This window comes from Hyposmocoma kahamanoa, unplaced genomic scaffold (assembly GCF_003589595.1).
Source record: "Hyposmocoma kahamanoa isolate Upper Pololo Valley unplaced genomic scaffold, ASM358959v1 129, whole genome shotgun sequence".
NCBI classification, from domain to species: domain Eukaryota; kingdom Metazoa; phylum Arthropoda; class Insecta; order Lepidoptera; family Cosmopterigidae; genus Hyposmocoma; species Hyposmocoma kahamanoa.
This window is the reverse complement of record NW_020653460.1, coordinates 2,213,808-2,230,323: the sequence shown is the minus strand read 5'-3', so window position 1 is coordinate 2,230,323 and position 16,516 is coordinate 2,213,808. Positions and strand designations below refer to the sequence as shown.

The following is a 16,516-nucleotide window of genomic DNA, read 5'->3' as shown; positions in this document are numbered from 1 at the left end:
TCGTAACTCAAAATTGTGGAATTGAGGAAATACAATTTGAAAAGTAAAACAAATACTGAATGGATCTTATTTCGAATAATGTGATTATTTTTATTTATATATAATACTTAATTGTCCATTTATAAACGAGAATATACATATATTGTTTCATTCAGTTTTTAAAAAGTAATTAAAACAAACAATAAAGTGTTAAAGGTGAGGCAAATAGCTCTCATTACCCGCGTAACATCAAATTGAAAAAGGAATAAAACAGTAAAAAAATATATATTTTTATTGTGATGTCAAGCATAACTTCTAAAATTTTATAGATATAGTGAAGCTATGTCACTACAAGTGTAAATACAATGTAGTATCTGTGCATTTTACTGTTTACCTGGGATAATGAAATTTGGCAAACTTTATAAGCGCGGAGCGAAAAAAACAACCATCTCATAGGAATAAACGCGGGGTTCTACGGGTGCACCCACGGGACTCGAAACTTGTCGAACGTTAACGAAGACATTAGGAGTGCCGTTGCACAAATACGAGCTTTGGGAAAGTCCAGTTTAACACCGCTCTCATTACCCGCGGGGTCCCAATACCCCACGTTCCCCTACGTTGCAAATCAGTAGGTATAAAAATAGGCATGCAATTTCATATGAAGCTAAGTATTTGTATTTTGTATTTGAAGGTAAGTAAAAATTATTTTATAAATGTTTGTTTCATTAAATAGACATCTCAAGATTGTTTACATTTAGTTAGTACCTAAACAAATGGACTGTCGCTGTTCACACAGAACCCTAACTAGGAATAGCGGGGTCTAATAGCATAAGCAATTATTAAGCTTAAAACGAGTTCCCCTTACTTGCTGCAAACTAGGTTTAAGTGATCGTAAATGAACATTTTTTTTTATAGTCTGAGAATCAAAAGCAGCAACTGATTTTGTTAAGAGGACATAATTATGTTTTTTTTTGTCTGCAACAATTTTGAAACTTTTCAATACCTACGTATAGATTGGTCCACATTAAGGGTCGTATTCCAGAACTCTACTCAACACTCAAGTCAGGACTTGAGTATTGAGTAGAGTTCTGGAATACGACCCTAAGCTGATCAGGTAATATCAAATGTACTGATTTGACCGATTTCCAATATAAGATTAACTAAATTAAATATTACAAATAATAAAGTAGATAATTCCTTCTCCAAATATGCCACGCGAGAATGTGGTAAAACTGACAAAAAGTTAACGATATCAGGGATCGATGGCATCTTCTACAAAATAAATAATTTGCGCCTGAGTTAGGAACCAGGGCATCATATGTATTAACTCGGTTTTTCTTGTTATGGCTTAACTTAATGCATTTTGAACCAAACCATTTAGCATCTGTTTACGTTATTTAGATATAATAATACATTATATTTTATTCAGTTATGTAAAAGATAACCTCCAAAACTTCAAACTGGAATATCTTTCATTCCAAACTTCTTTTCATTCAAACCCAAAACCACATTTGTTCAGGAATTTAAACCATATTTTCACATATTTTTCGTAAACAGACGCACACAAATTATGTCAACTAAAATTTATAAGAGAGTTCGCCATTGTTCTTTGGCAACATGACAAGGATAATTAATTTGTCAACCTGCATTGTAGTCTATACAACAAAAGTTTCATTTCATCATTTACAGGTGGATGGACTACAAGAGCAAGAGAAAGGCAAGCATTCCCTCGGTACCACCAAGAAAGGTATCGGCCCGACTTACTCGGCGAAGGCGGCGCGAAACGGCATTCGGATAGGGGACTTGCTCGGCGAATTCTCCCTTTTCGAAGAGAAGTAAGAAGTTTACTATTCAATAGACAAGCGTAAGGTTCTGCCTAGTGGCAGCATTAGGAAAGCACTAGTATTGGGGCTCGTACTTAAAAGTATGTATATAGAATGTTTCTGTTAATGTTACTTATGTTTAATGGGATGTGTATGATTCCCAGAGTACACTGTTCGGATGAGGTAGCTTAACAAAAAGTATGTAAAGCACCGTACTGTCCGAAGGTCTTATTGCACAAAAATTACATGTGTAATTAACGTGAGCGCGACAATGCGTGCGACCAGCAAGTTATTCAGGTTAAATAATGAATTACTTAATATACTCCTTACACCTACTTAATGCAGGCGACACATGTCTTCCGCAGAGATCTGCCTGCGCATGCGCATCTGTCTACCAGATTATTTTTACCACATTATTTTAAAAATAAAAAGTAGGTAAAACATTCGATCAACCTTGTCAAACTACTGACAGCTGTCAAGTTTCGTAAAATGCCGCAAACGAAAACAGCAGCTATTGTCAAAATGTATTTTGGAACGTTCTTAAATAAAATTGACAGATTTTCTCAATCTTTATTCACGGTAATTACGTATTTAAAAAAGAAAAATATTATAAATTATCATCTAGTATTGATACAACTGTTTCGGGTAGAATTATTAGAAAAAAAGCAGCACATTTATTTATTATTATTTTTCGATATTTCAGGTTTCGAAATCTTGCCGAGCAGTACAAAAGAATGTTTTCGAGTTTAGATGTAGATGTACAGGCAGAGTTAGAAAGGTATAGAGGGTACGCGAAAGAGATACGGCCTTTAGTGAGGGACACTGTTACATATCTCCACGACCAGATTAAAGCCGGGCGAAAGGTGTTAGTGGAAGGCGCTAATGCTGCTATGCTGGACATTGATTTTGGTTTGTAACCCTTTATCAATCCTTATGATCTGGTAGCCAAACAAAAATAATACAACTAGGCACCTAATTTTTACTTATATAAAAAAAAATGTGTAACAATTGCGAATACCTCGATGTATGTTTCGTTATGGAATTTTTTTATTTGCAGTCCGCGTCTTACCATAGACTCTACCTTGACAGTACTTTTCCATAAGTCTCAGATTAAGCAAGCAAAATAATACACCGTGTTTTTTTTTATTTATAATTTTGGAACATAAAAACAAAGTTTTTTTTAATCAATTTTCACATAAATGAATTTATTTATTTTGTAATTTTACAACCTTCTTGGAATACGGTTCTATACTAGGTCCTAGCTATTAGTGGATGTCCTTTTAAACAGGTAGAATAAAAACGCGACAGAAAGCAACTTTTACAAATGTGACTATCAAAGAAATCAGGAGCAAAAACGGCCGATTCATTATTTTGTATCTAGCAAGCATTTAATTAGTGATAATGAATCTAGAATCATTTGACATTAGTGATAATGTCAAATGATTCTAGGCAGACGAAAGCACATATTATGTCAAAAACTATTTGTTTTTTCATTTTCATAAATACATCAACCGACTAAAGCATACAAGTCCTAAACATTTTGGAAACGAAAAGCTTTTTTCGGGTCTAAATCGCGTGTATTTGTATTTGAGAAACAAGACAGCGTTTGGGGCTCTTCACATGTCTTGATTGAGGCAGCCATCATCTTGGGACCTGTAATGGGCCAGAAACCCGAGACCAGAAACCCGAAACCCTGAGACCTGAAATTCATATTTTTCAACTTAATTTTTTTATCTTCCGACATTATAAACTACACTGAATGTTATGTGCTGACCCCAGAATTAGGACCTCACGTTTAGAACAAAATTATTCCCATAGTCATCTGGCGCAATATATATATAAAAAAACACGACGTATATCCTATTACAGTATACAAATATCAGACATACATCAGACGTGGGGCATCAAGTGGACGTTTCGGTTCCAGGAACTTATCCGTACGTGACGTCATCGAACTGCAGCATTGGCGGCGTGTGCACCGGCCTGGGCCTACCGTGCAAGGTTTTTAATTTTCTATTTAATAATTTTAATATTAGTAAGTAAGTAAGCAAGTAACTTTTAAAAGTCTTTGAATGCAGTATAACTTACTTTTTTAAAAGTTAAGTTGATAAAAGTTCCTTTATTGGATAACCTCGCTTTTGTATACCGAGGCTGGTTTTACAGCTGTGCGTATGGTCTGTGCGGATCGTCCGCCTGCGTAGAATCAGCAGTGCTCTGAATTGAGTATTTAGTGCGTATTTGCACGTATGCCTTGTGCGGAATGCACGCGTCACTGTAAAACGATGTTCTATGTGCCACACGTGTTACTCCGGTCCGTCCGGTGCTCTGAAACCAGCCTAACATTTAATGATTGTTATAATTTGTTAATGGACCAAGGCGGTTACTGAGTGGTACCCGGTAGGAGCGGGACGTCCTCGAGGCAGACCACCTGCTAGATGGTCGGACGATATCGTCGGGGTGGCCGGAAGATTGTGGATTATGGAGATTCGCAATGGACCGATTGACCTGGCGTGCAAAAGAGAAGGCCTATACCCAGCAGTGGGTGTTAACGGGCTGAGATGATGATGATGATAATTTGTTTTATTGTACAATAAAGTGTTTACATACATAGCTTTATAACGTACCCATGAGGCAACACGTGTTTTATCTACCCGCATCATTGACCTACCAATAAAAGGACATCGGGTCTAATACAAAAATCACGAAAGAAATGTCCGAAGTTAACCTATACAAACGTAGTGACATGTAACAAAATATAAAAAACTAAAACATTGAATTTGAATTGTAACGTCATTGCAGTACTGCCTAATTTTGCTTGCAACAATTTAAGGGCCCAAAAACACCATATTCTACTGGAAACTTAACAAAATGCACCATATTTAGCTTCGACTGAAAATTACTTGAACACAAGAGTAAAGGTAGCCTTTCTCGTAAATATTAATTAATTTTTATATACATTATTATGTCGATTTTTTTTTGCAAATTCACTTAAGGATTATAATAAAGAGTTGGGCAGATACATACATATAAATATTACTACAAATGTAAAAATAAGCGTGTACTATAAGAAATGAACCGATATTCCAACTAAACGTAAACTCAAATATCCGTAATTCCGAAAACTGATTTATAATAAAAACCGTTACGCTTTCGAGTAATTTTGATGCTTTTCACAAAGCCAAATTTAGCTTTATGAGAATTCGAAGTAATGTTATTTCGGGCAAATGTATTTTCTGACTTCTGATAGGTAATCCCAAGCCGTAAAACGAGTACAACAATATTTTGTTAGTTATTGCTAACGTTTAATAAAAAATCATTTTAAAAATAAGATTAAAATCAAAGCGACTCTATAGTTTCTTTGTTCTAAATATTTCAATCGCTTGTGGTTCGAACAATTGAAAATGACCAAGAAGAAGAAGTTTACATAAGCTGCTTGAAACTGATGTACTGGGTCTTTTCCATCTTTTGCGCATGCAATGTGTAGAAAAAGGACAGTTAGCTATTTGATTATTTTGTGTGCTTTAGTCATTTATATGTACGATTATGTCGATTATGTCATTTATAAATAAATTAAATACTATAAAACTGTACAAAATAATACTTTAAAATGAGAACTATCATAACACAATATAATTGTTTACTGAAAATATGATACAAAATCCTGTTTTTACACTTTACTGCAGTAATTTTTACAAGCTATAATATTGGTACTGCATGATTGACAACCGCGCTGTCAGTCGAACAAACGAAGACAGTTGCGCGATTGACGCTCTGTATGCGATTTTAACGCTCTACAGGTGCGGACACTTTTTAGCCCGAACCCGACGTCCATTTATTGGTAGGTCAATGACACACATCTATAATATGTTCAAAAACCGAAATTACGCCCAGCATAAAGGTAAACTGTTGTGTTAGAACAAATTTCTTATCTTTGAAAATGTTATTATTGCTTCTTAATAACATCGAATTACATTCAAATTTAGAACATCTCTGAAAAACAAAACAATTTGATTTGATCTCAATTCTAATATCAGGGAGATGAAGTTTTATTCGAAATGAAATGTCAATAGCAAACAATTTTAACAATTTGACACGTTACTTGATATCGAACGATATGATAGTTGGGGCTGATTCTAGTTTATCTATGAATTAAAAATAAAATCTACGATTGTGTAACATGCGTGAGAAAAGTTTTTATTTGCCGCCATTTCGCCAATCGTGACATGCGATTCCTGAACACATCACAGAGAGCTTATAATATGTGATTAAGATAAAGCAGTGCATGTATAATTAGGCATTAAAACACTCTTGAGATGTTTTAATGCCTTTCATTATGTAACAGTCACATGAACTACTATTATCTACAATATATAAATTACACTATTTGGTTGGTGGAAAAAAATACATGATTCTATGTAATATAAGTTTAATTTCGTACGTATTTTTTCTTATTTATTGTTAGTTTTCCAATCACGTTACTTTTCTAATTTCGTTGTTGTTGGTTGGTATTAAGGGTTTACCGTAGGGTTCGTTGTAACTTGATTATTGTTTTTTAAGGTAATCGGCGACGTGATCGGCGTCGTGAAGGCGTACACCACGCGTGTCGGGGACGGACCTTTCCCAGCCGAACTACACGATGTGAGTAGTTTAAATTTTTTTTTACAATTCCTGCTACTTAGTAAGGAAACAATAGATTTTTTTAAGTCTTTATTTGTTTATAGAGGGCTTTATAAATGCCACACTTATAGTGGCTCTTTTAATCTTCATATTTCTTAACCTAATTGTCTCCCTAAATAATTTATATAGCAACTCAGCCTCTTCAGAGGTCGGAGCTGCCAGGATGTTATTAATCTTACCGAGATCGTACGTAGGCGGTGTCGCGACGCCAAGCCCGGGCTACATCCATTGTTGCGTGATACACACATCTTCGACAATTTCACATTCGTTACAAACGGGTAAACTACAGTTTATTAAGCATAGTTCGCACCCATGGCAGTGTTTTGTAGAAAGGGCGAAAAATTTTTCATTTCATTTCGAAAAATTTTTCAGGGGAGCATTTTGGTTCTAATTAATAAATGTTAGTAACTTTTTCACAAGGCGCTCTACTGCTATTAAAATACTATACCATAAGTAATGTAAATAAATTTCTAACTGAAAAATAAACTCACAACTCACAAAATGCTCACGCCGATTTAATTTGTTAATAATTTATGAATTACTTTTTTTGCCTCTTTGTTACATCCTAACTGAGTCATACTACACTTTTATTACATTGAGTAGTTTTATTATAACACGTTTTTAATGTATAAGTGCAATATGGAAATAAATAAATTCCAACACCATGTTCTAGGACATAGGCAAACAACTTCAAACGCGAGGTCATGAAATAGGTGTCACCACGAAGCGCGTGCGCCGTTGCGGCTGGCTCGACCTCATCGTCGTGAGATACACCGCAATGGTGAATGGATACACCTCGTAAGTTGATGGGATCACCTCAAAAGATAACGGATAGTCTTCTTTAGTCAATGGATAATACTTATGCATCAATTACGGATGAAAACACCGTTGCGCCTATGACATCATGGAACAAAAGTTCTTATTTATTATGTTACTAATATGGTCCTGCTAGGTGTTTAGTATTTTACAAATTAACTATGTATAATGTGAAAGTGTATATTTTGTTTGCATTCGGTTTAATTCTAAGAGTGAGTACACACGGCGAGTTTCGATCTGTGTATTAATCATAACAAAACTAGTGGAGTTATTTACACAAAAAAATCATAATAATATTATTATTAATATTGTAACGGAGGCCGTGGGTTCCCCGCAATCACTGAGTTATAAACCGTGTTCGAGTTCATTATAAAATGTATCACTGTTTTCAATACAAATAAATGAGTTTATCATTATTATTATTGTGTGCAATTGCATTTAAATTTTTTCTAGATTATGTCTAACAAAGCTGGACATTCTGGACACGCTGAAGGAGATCAAGATCGGCGTGGGGTACACGCTCAACGGCGAGCGCATCAATTATTTCCCCTCCTCTATGAAAGAACTTGGCGATGTCCAGGTACAGTCACAAAAATTATCGTTACAAAAATGCTTCCATTCTGTTCCGTGGCAAATTTAAATTGAGTCTTAAGTTGCTTAAATTGCCGTTGCAAAAAGACAACACTAAACATTTCTACTATTTGATATATTCTACAGGATATATCACGGAGAGTGTGCGAAGGAATTGCACGATTTCATTCCGCCTTCCCCTTTCCATCATCGGGAGTCCAGACCCCGCACCTTTCTACACAAGTTTTGATTATAGTGCCCCTCTCTGCCGACCCTTAGGGTATTCGAGAAGGGCACTATAACCTGCACAGAAACCTTCGATGTTCAGGTTCTTACTCCAGATAGTCATTGTACACGGTTGTTACAAACCGTTGTCACTGACTTCCACCGGTTCTCAAGGGGCTAGTGCCTCCCTATTTTCCAGATAGGTACCGGAGCAGTAGGCATGCTCACTTCTCATTGCGCATGGCACAATTAACGGTTGCCACCGCTAAGCCGTTGATTCTAAAGTCCACTACCAAATCTCCTCTTTGGTGGCGGAGCTGTAAGGCACGCTCACTTCCCGAAGCCGAGGCGTCTGTCCAGTTTCCAGAAACCTATGCGGCTAGTGGCACCGGAAAATGACTAACTCATCTTGTACTAGCTCTCCGGCCTAGTACCTGAGATATTGGTCGCAATGTTCTGCGATAACGTACGCTGACGCACGCTGGAGTTCCATCCCTATGTGTTGGCTATTCCAAGGATTCGCTCGAAGCGTTTCGCTTCCACATTTATATGGCGAACCGCTATGGAATGGAATTCACTGCCTGCAGATTTATTCCCAGAGCGGTATAATTTGGGCCTTTTCATGGCGAGAGTGAATGGGCATTTTTTTGTGTGGGTGTGCACGCTTCACCGTCGATTTCGTCGTCATTTTCCATTAGGTGTGATGGCGGTGAAATTATCACATTTTTTTAACCGACTTGAAAAAAAGGAGGAGGTTCTCAATTCTGTATATTTTTTGTGTGTATGTTATTATTTGCCGATTACTTCAGCATTTGTGGATGAAATTTGAAGAAAACATTTCACCTCTTAAGGGTGGAAAACTAGGGGATGGAGCCGGTTTCGCGCATTTTCTGGTAACCGATTTCAATAAAACTTGGCAAAGAGATGTAATTCCATGAACTTTTAAAGGTTATAATTATGTAACAAAAAAAGTCATTTTTTTAAATACCGAGTCATTGACTTACAATTATATGGACGTCGGGTCCGCGCTAAAAAGTGTCCGCACTTGTAAGGCGCTAAAATCGTATACAGAGCGCCAAACTCCGCTTTAGTCTTCATTTGTTCGACTGACAGCGCGATACTGCGATGACATTACAATTTAAATTTCGAATAGGTTGACTTGGGACATTTTTTTCGTGGTTTTTGTATTAGACCCGTCGTCCATTTATTTGTACGTCAATGTACCGAGTGATGCAATTCTGAAATATATGGCGGGTGTTACAACCCGCGCTGTGCAACTCGAGTGCACCAAGAGATTATGCAAATGTGTGCGTCCGTACACTACTTATTATACTATGCTATAAAGGTGCTACAGATTTACTCGATTTTTGACGAGTTCTGTGCTTTGACGATCAATAGGATCTATCAGCTAACAGATTGCTCGATTTTATCAAAAGTTACTGTCGCCTGTTAACGATCGATAAATATCCGATAATAAGATTCCGATTGATATTCAAAATTTGCCATTTACGAGGTTTAAAAGTGAAACCAAACCTTTAAACTAATAGTTATTATACAGCTTCTGCGTACTTGGATGACAAAAATCCGTGGTAATGATCCGCTTAGCTCTTGCAGGTAGTCTCGATCTAATAAGATGTTTAAATTAACAATAATAATGTGTGCCGTGGACACACACATAGACATACCACAAATTCCACCCAAACTCATGAGAGAAATAAATGTAGGCCATACAAATATTTCTATCGGCCCGGGAATCGAACCCGTGACCTCTGCGTGGCAATCCAGCATGGTAACCGTTCGGTCACTAAGGCAGTTATTAATTAAATATTGTATATGATAAATGTATATTTACAAAGAGCAACCCCTACAGTTTTTTTGTTCATTCTTCTCAAGGGAATCTGCCTCACGAATGAGCGATAGAGTTTGATCAGTATGACAATTTCAAGTTTAATTTGCTTACCTATGAAATAAAGATTATTTATTTGACTTTGACTATCGGGATTAGTGAAAATCGATCTAATTTGTGGGCACCTATTCCTTCCTAATTTTAATTCCACAGTGTCGATCGAGAAAAAACTATCGATCATTTGTTCTTACATATTTTGTTCGATTACACACGTCGATCGTCAAAAAATCAAGCAAATAGACCTGAAAAGTTCTCTACTGTTCTTTGTTGTACCTATATAGGTACAGTCATTATCTTAATATGATGACATTAATGCGAGATGTTCTGACGTTGTGGAAATGTTGAAACTAACCACAGGTGGAATACATAAGTTTGCCGGGCTGGGGGACCAGTATAGAAGATATTAGAGAGTTCAGCAAGCTGCCTTGGGAGGCGCGAAGCTACGTGAAGACCATCGAAGAATTCCTGCAAATACCTAGTGAGTTGCCAAGTTTTCTTTGTTTTTTAAAACTAGAACAACTAAACTGATTTTGATGGTATTTTTATGATTATTGATATTCTTGTCTTTATTGAAAATATGTCTTGACTTTATTGAAAATATGCCAGTTTCGAAAAAAGTCAACGAGACCGAAGAAACCGAAGCGGGGCAGTTTGGTACAGGGGGCACATTCATACCCCTACATTATTCCATACCTTCAAACATAATATTAGTTCTGATAATACTAAAACGTGACTTTGTACGTATGAGTAATAAACATGCGATGATGCAGCTCACCAGGTTGCCATAGTCGTTTGACAGGTCACAAAGTGTTTTCACAGCCGTTGACAAAAAAAATAAGCGACGAGTATATACAAGTGCCACTGCAGTTTTGTTCACTTTACACGGTTTTATGTCTTAATACAGGGTAAACTAGTGATTTCTATAACTAGAATTGCATGTGACTGAGAGAAGATTAAAGATTTTTTTAATAAATATTTTTTCTAAGCTGGTTGGGTACTTTTATACACTAGTGAGTGGCGCAGTTTGGTATGATGTATCAAAATGCTCCTAGTAGTTATTTTGTAAAATGTAAAACTATTTTAACAAGTTATTGTAAAGAGGTGAACTAGTGACATTTTACGTTACATGCTCTTCGTCCTATATTTCTACTTCCTAGACTATATTACAAAGAATACTTTTCAAATGGTGCCCTAGAAAGAAGTCTTGATCTAGCAAGTGCTGTGGCACATATAGCGTCATACTTTATGAACAGTTGATCACCCAGTGCTGATAATACGTGGCAACCAGGAATGGCACACTACGTTGATTCACACATCTAAGTGCCCCAAGCGAAGTATCAAAGTACCCCACAGGTGGGGCAGAATTGGACAATTGCCATTTTTTGTTAAAATCAAAATTTTTCAATTATTCAATGCTATTTATGGAAGAAAAGATTAAATTAGTAATGTTTATTAGTTATAGCATCAATTAGGTATAAAAAAATATTCATTATAATTTCATTTAGTAGCCCAAAATTAAAGTTAAAAAAAGTGTACGAATCTGCCCCGCTTCCCTCTAATACAGACGAAATTGCGAGCAAAAGCTAGGAATGAAGTTCCACTAAATGTTTATTGGTTGACAGTAAATAATGGACAATTTTGTCCAGTAATGTTGGTATATTTTCAAAAATCATTTGAAAATGTACCATTATTATTAGCTATTATTCAACAGTTAAATAATAGCTCGGAGGGTGGCTACTCACAAACCACCTCCTCCTTTAGCAGACTACCCAACGTATAAAAGACATTGACACTATATTGACACGCAATTGAGATGATTTAAAATTACATTACAAATTTTCTAGGATGATCCCTGAGACACTTCACAAAATTCTACATAATATAACCTTGTAACGACGTCCACTTTACGCAATTTACGTATTTTATAAACTATTTTTATAAGTTTCTCTTTTAAGTAAATAGCTAGAACAATCAAAAATACGTGGCACATACAAGGCGTCAGTGAAAATTGTCGTTAGTAAAGCTGGAGCAAAACATAAAACACCTAACTTAAGAAAAAGTGGTGCCTTGGCGATACTTAAACATTACTTATTAGCACACAAGGTACTAGTATACTTCATTTAACTGGTTAACTTAGTGTACACATAAAATTTAGCACAAAATGTAGTATTTGATATACATTGAAAATTTTAGGCAAGCTGGTGAAAATCGAGTTTATGGACGCCTCGCCACTGATTGACACATACATGTCAAGACCAACTTTGAAACTAACACTGGCCCAAGCCTATTTGCCGCCATTAATAGAAATAGAAGATCAATGTCAAAAGTATTCTTGAACAATTTCATAGATTTTAGAATGCTATCATTGGTTGTATATGCAACATCGAGTATATAACCAGAAATAGAGACGAAATGTCATTTAATGTCTTAAAACTATTCTGCCAAATCATTACGTTGACAACTTCGCTCCGATTGGCCAGCCCGAATTCGAAACTCGTCAATTGTCTCACTTCACATTGACCAGTCTAACTTGACCTTTGCCATAATGGACGAAAATTTAAAATTTACATATTTCATATTCAATTGCCGATGAAATGTGGTTCAGTTTGTTTTGTAATTAGATGTTTTATGTTTTTCCCACACCACCGAATGGAACAGCCCCCAATTGCTAGAGATATTATTTTTTTTTAAATAAATACAAAATATTTTCGGAATATACGGAGACGTACACACAGGTCAATTGTTGGCGTTGTACTATTTCAGCTTTCTAATTTGGGATTTGTTGTTGATTAAAAAGCCTATTTGCCCGATGAGTTGCTAGGGATGGATGGCCCTCATTTCGTCTCTATTTCTGGTTATATACTCGATGATATTCAATTATTATTGTTCACTTATAGCTGGCGATGGCTTTTGAATCACAAACAAAGACTGCATTTACATTTAATTTATTTCGTCTCGGGTATCCACTCGATAAAAATATCGGATCGGATATCAGAATTAAAATAAATATTATTTATACACAATCCTTGGGAGATTATATTAAAACTCAATTTTTTTAATCCCTAATATTACACAAGGCTGTATAAGAGAGAGAACCTTTGCTACAAAAATCAATTAAACCAAAAATCTATCGACTTTACCTCATCCCTATGACAAACGTCAAATGAAATGTCACAGGGATTATCTAGATTGTGTTTCAAGCCAGTAAATTCTCTTTATTGACGTACTGCCAAAAATAAAAACTACATCGGGATGTCGTATAAAAATTCGTTATTGTCGAGTTTGCTAAGTCAATCAGGTGGTTACCACCATGATACTCAGTTGTTTTTGTGGCGATAAAAAGCCGGAAAAACCTAATACATAAGATCTATAACGAACACAGAGAAATTCGTAGTCTTCCGACTTAATCTGTGGCTCAGTTGGTGTAGCAGTGGTCCTAGTTTGGCATACAAAAACAGGTTCGAGTCCTGTCAGATCGAAGGAATTAACACCAGAGAAGTGTTCGATTTGTTTATTTTCCTTACATTATTTGTGAAAAGCTTCAGAAATTTCTTATTTCGCTTTCTCTGCAATAACGCACTGTTATTTATTTCCAGTTAAGTACATTGGCGTGGGCCCGGGTCGGGATTCCATAATCAAGGTTTATTAACACAAGCGCATTGCAGTGTTCCTAACCAAAAGCGCGGGCGCAACCAGAAATATACGATCAAGTAATAAGTTAAATCAAAATGCTTGTTTTTTTTTCATTGTATCTGTTATAATCTCTAACATTTATATTGTTGGTGTTGTACGATGGACATAATGTTGGTAAATAAACAAAATAAGTATAGAAACTGAATAATATTAACAAATAATTAAATTGTAATAATACCCGTGAAGGTCAAAAAAAAATTTGTTTAATTTATCATTATACAGGGTGGAAATTTGAGGAGGTTAGCATCTTAAGCCTTATGCGTACAGGAAAGCGGTCCCAAATGACTGATTTTGAAAAAAGACTACAGGCTAGTGTTTCTGATAAGGATCAAGTAGATGGGACCAACTGAGCTAACTAAAAATGTCACAAATGGCAAAAAATCTTTTACTATACGTAGAGATTTGTTGATCCTTACCAGAAACAGAATGGCTTGAAAAAAGTTTTGTAAAAATTGCCTTTTACCTTGCTGACTACCATTGTTTTTGAATCTGTGAATGTCATTCGAAATGTAATTTTCCTGTTGTGATTGCGATTGGCTTGGCCTTCCCATGCCTGACCCATCTCAAATTTCCACCCTGTATACATAGATGTATTTTAAATAATGTTTACAAACCCAACAAGGTACATTTGGTTAAAAGCTAATAAACTCTGCAACACGAATATTGATCTGAAATCAATATTAAATATATTATCCCACTTCTGACTAGCTGTTGTAACCAGCAATTGAATGCTGGTAAACAATAACTGGTTAACTGGCGAGCATGGTCTTTTCAGCTATGCGCGGGCTGGGTACGGTGTAGTGGGGTGAGCGGTGGCGATGTGTAAGTGTCAGTGTCAGTTAGTGTCATACTTTCAGTAGCTCTAGTTTCCTACACCGTTTTGCACACATTCTTCGCCCGCATCCCTCGCACACATCACTTGCTATTTTGTATGTACAAATACTTAGGCTCCGCTAACCCTTCTCCATCGGAGCTGCGCTAAGCGAGGCTAGGTAAATGAAGTAATCCTATTGGTGGATTTTTTCCTCGCACACCGCCTCGTTACGTCGCACGTACCTGGAGGAAAGGCAACCTAACTCCGTTCCAAACTCCTTTCAAACAAAACTATGTTCATATATAAAACTAACTTCTCTTTTTGAAGTCGCGTAAAATTGTACGTGTTATTCTAGACCAATAATTTAATAGGACTGTGTTAATCGTGACACAAGATGGCGTAGTCGGGTATTTAGTACCTATTTGGTACACCAGATGTCCGCGATGAGTACCAAATAACTCTTTTTTTTTTGTAATTAATTTGTTTTACATTGACGAATTACAATTTATCAAAGCTAGGTACTAACTGTAATTCCTAATGATATCATACAAATCAACTAGATGGCGATTATTGCACTGATTTCCAGGGATATTGCTATTTATTTTGTTTAGGATTAGCGCCACCTACCCCAACACGCAAGCGTTAAGAACCTAGCTTTAACCCATTTCTGCCGAACATCATGGGCGGAAATGACGAACAAGTTATTAGGTAAACAATTGCGAAATTAAATGCAATAAACAATTGAATTTAATTTCGCGGCGATGTAAATTGAACCTTAGTGAGAAAGGATGATATAACCACGATTTGGAATTAAAAAAAATGTACCTGAAGTGTAAATTGTGTACTTAAAAATACTTAAATTCAAACCTTTAATATTAAATGGTACGGTGGTGCGCTGTGTCTGCAAAGGTGAATCTCGCGCATTGACCATAGAGTTCATTATGCTATGTACAATATCGTTACAAAAACTAGCTTCCATTCCGTTCCGCCGCAATATAAATTGAGCCTTAATTAGCACGCTTCAACACCGTGTCTATGTCATAGGCAGGTTTAAATGGTAATGGGAATTCACAGTTTCGGACTACGATCTCCGTAAACGAGCGAATAAATTAGTCAAACTAATTGCAACACTTATATATACTTCACGCCCATTGCCCATTGGGGTAGGCAGACACAACAAACAGCCTTCCACTTGCGACGATCCTACCGCAAATCTTTGAAACACTTACAATACTAATGATAACTTCAAGCCTCCATAACACATTTTAAATTTTATTTGCCGTCATTGTACACGTTAAATGAGCAAAACACAGTTGATCGGTTTAAGTCTTCTCATGAGTTTCAGGGTCGTATTCTAGAACTCTATTCAATGCTCAAGTCAGGATTCCACTGGAAACACAAGCACTGGAAATACGACTCTAATGGCAGGGACTTGAGTATGATTTCGAGTGCTTTAAACCATACTCAAATCCTAACTTGAGCATTGAGTAGAGTTCTAGAATACGACCCTTAGTGTGGTTCAAATCTTAGGCTGGTTACACATGGCGCCGTGGCGGCGGCGTTTTTTCCTGCTGCGGTGCCGCAAGAGATACGGCGTCATACCGCAGCACCAGCGGTAAAATGCAGCCCGTACGGCGTCATTTACTAAAATCGTACATTGGTAGGGACTTGCGGCAAATGTGTATGCAAGTATGTGTGTATACAAATGCAAGGGCGACTACAGTGCCGCGCGCGTGTCACTGCAACTGCGCTTCTAAATATTGTATGAAAATCAGTGGCGCGACTGCAGTGCCACTGCAGCATTTCTATAATTTATAGGCGCCCTTTGTACGGCAGGCGCAAATTAATATTAAACACCGCTCCTGGAACTTAATGTCTTGTGTTCAGAGATTAGGCAACAAAATTCTATATTTCTGGTTTAGCCAATAATTAAATTAACTCTGTCATATTAGAATGTTGCATCTATTATAAAAGTTTTGAAAAATTTCAATGTGAAAATATTAATAACTAAAG

General features: G+C 36.4%; 1 protein-coding gene across 3 annotated transcripts in view; it reads left to right on the top strand.

The window, feature by feature from the left end:
• Nucleotides 1-16,510, top strand: part of LOC113240250 (adenylosuccinate synthetase) — a 54,594-nt gene extending 38,084 nt beyond the window's left edge. For 2 of the 3 annotated variants that reach the window (XM_026477505.1, XM_026477504.1), the window contains exons 4-11: nucleotides 1,669-1,814; nucleotides 2,506-2,711; nucleotides 3,730-3,803; nucleotides 6,360-6,440; nucleotides 7,153-7,277; nucleotides 7,749-7,875; nucleotides 10,354-10,474; nucleotides 13,593-13,874. In XM_026477505.1, the coding sequence (XP_026333290.1) occupies nucleotides 1,669-1,814; nucleotides 2,506-2,711; nucleotides 3,730-3,803; nucleotides 6,360-6,440; nucleotides 7,153-7,277; nucleotides 7,749-7,875; nucleotides 10,354-10,474; nucleotides 13,593-13,645 (933 nt within the window). In that variant the 3' untranslated portion in view covers nucleotides 13,646-13,874. Of the gene's footprint in view, nucleotides 1-1,668; nucleotides 1,815-2,505; nucleotides 2,712-3,729; nucleotides 3,804-6,359; nucleotides 6,441-7,152; nucleotides 7,278-7,748; nucleotides 7,876-10,353; nucleotides 10,475-13,592; nucleotides 13,875-16,033 lie in introns of those variants that run through there. The other variant, XM_026477503.1, reaches the window with a different exon arrangement.
• The last annotated feature ends 6 nt before the right edge of the window (nucleotides 16,511-16,516 follow it).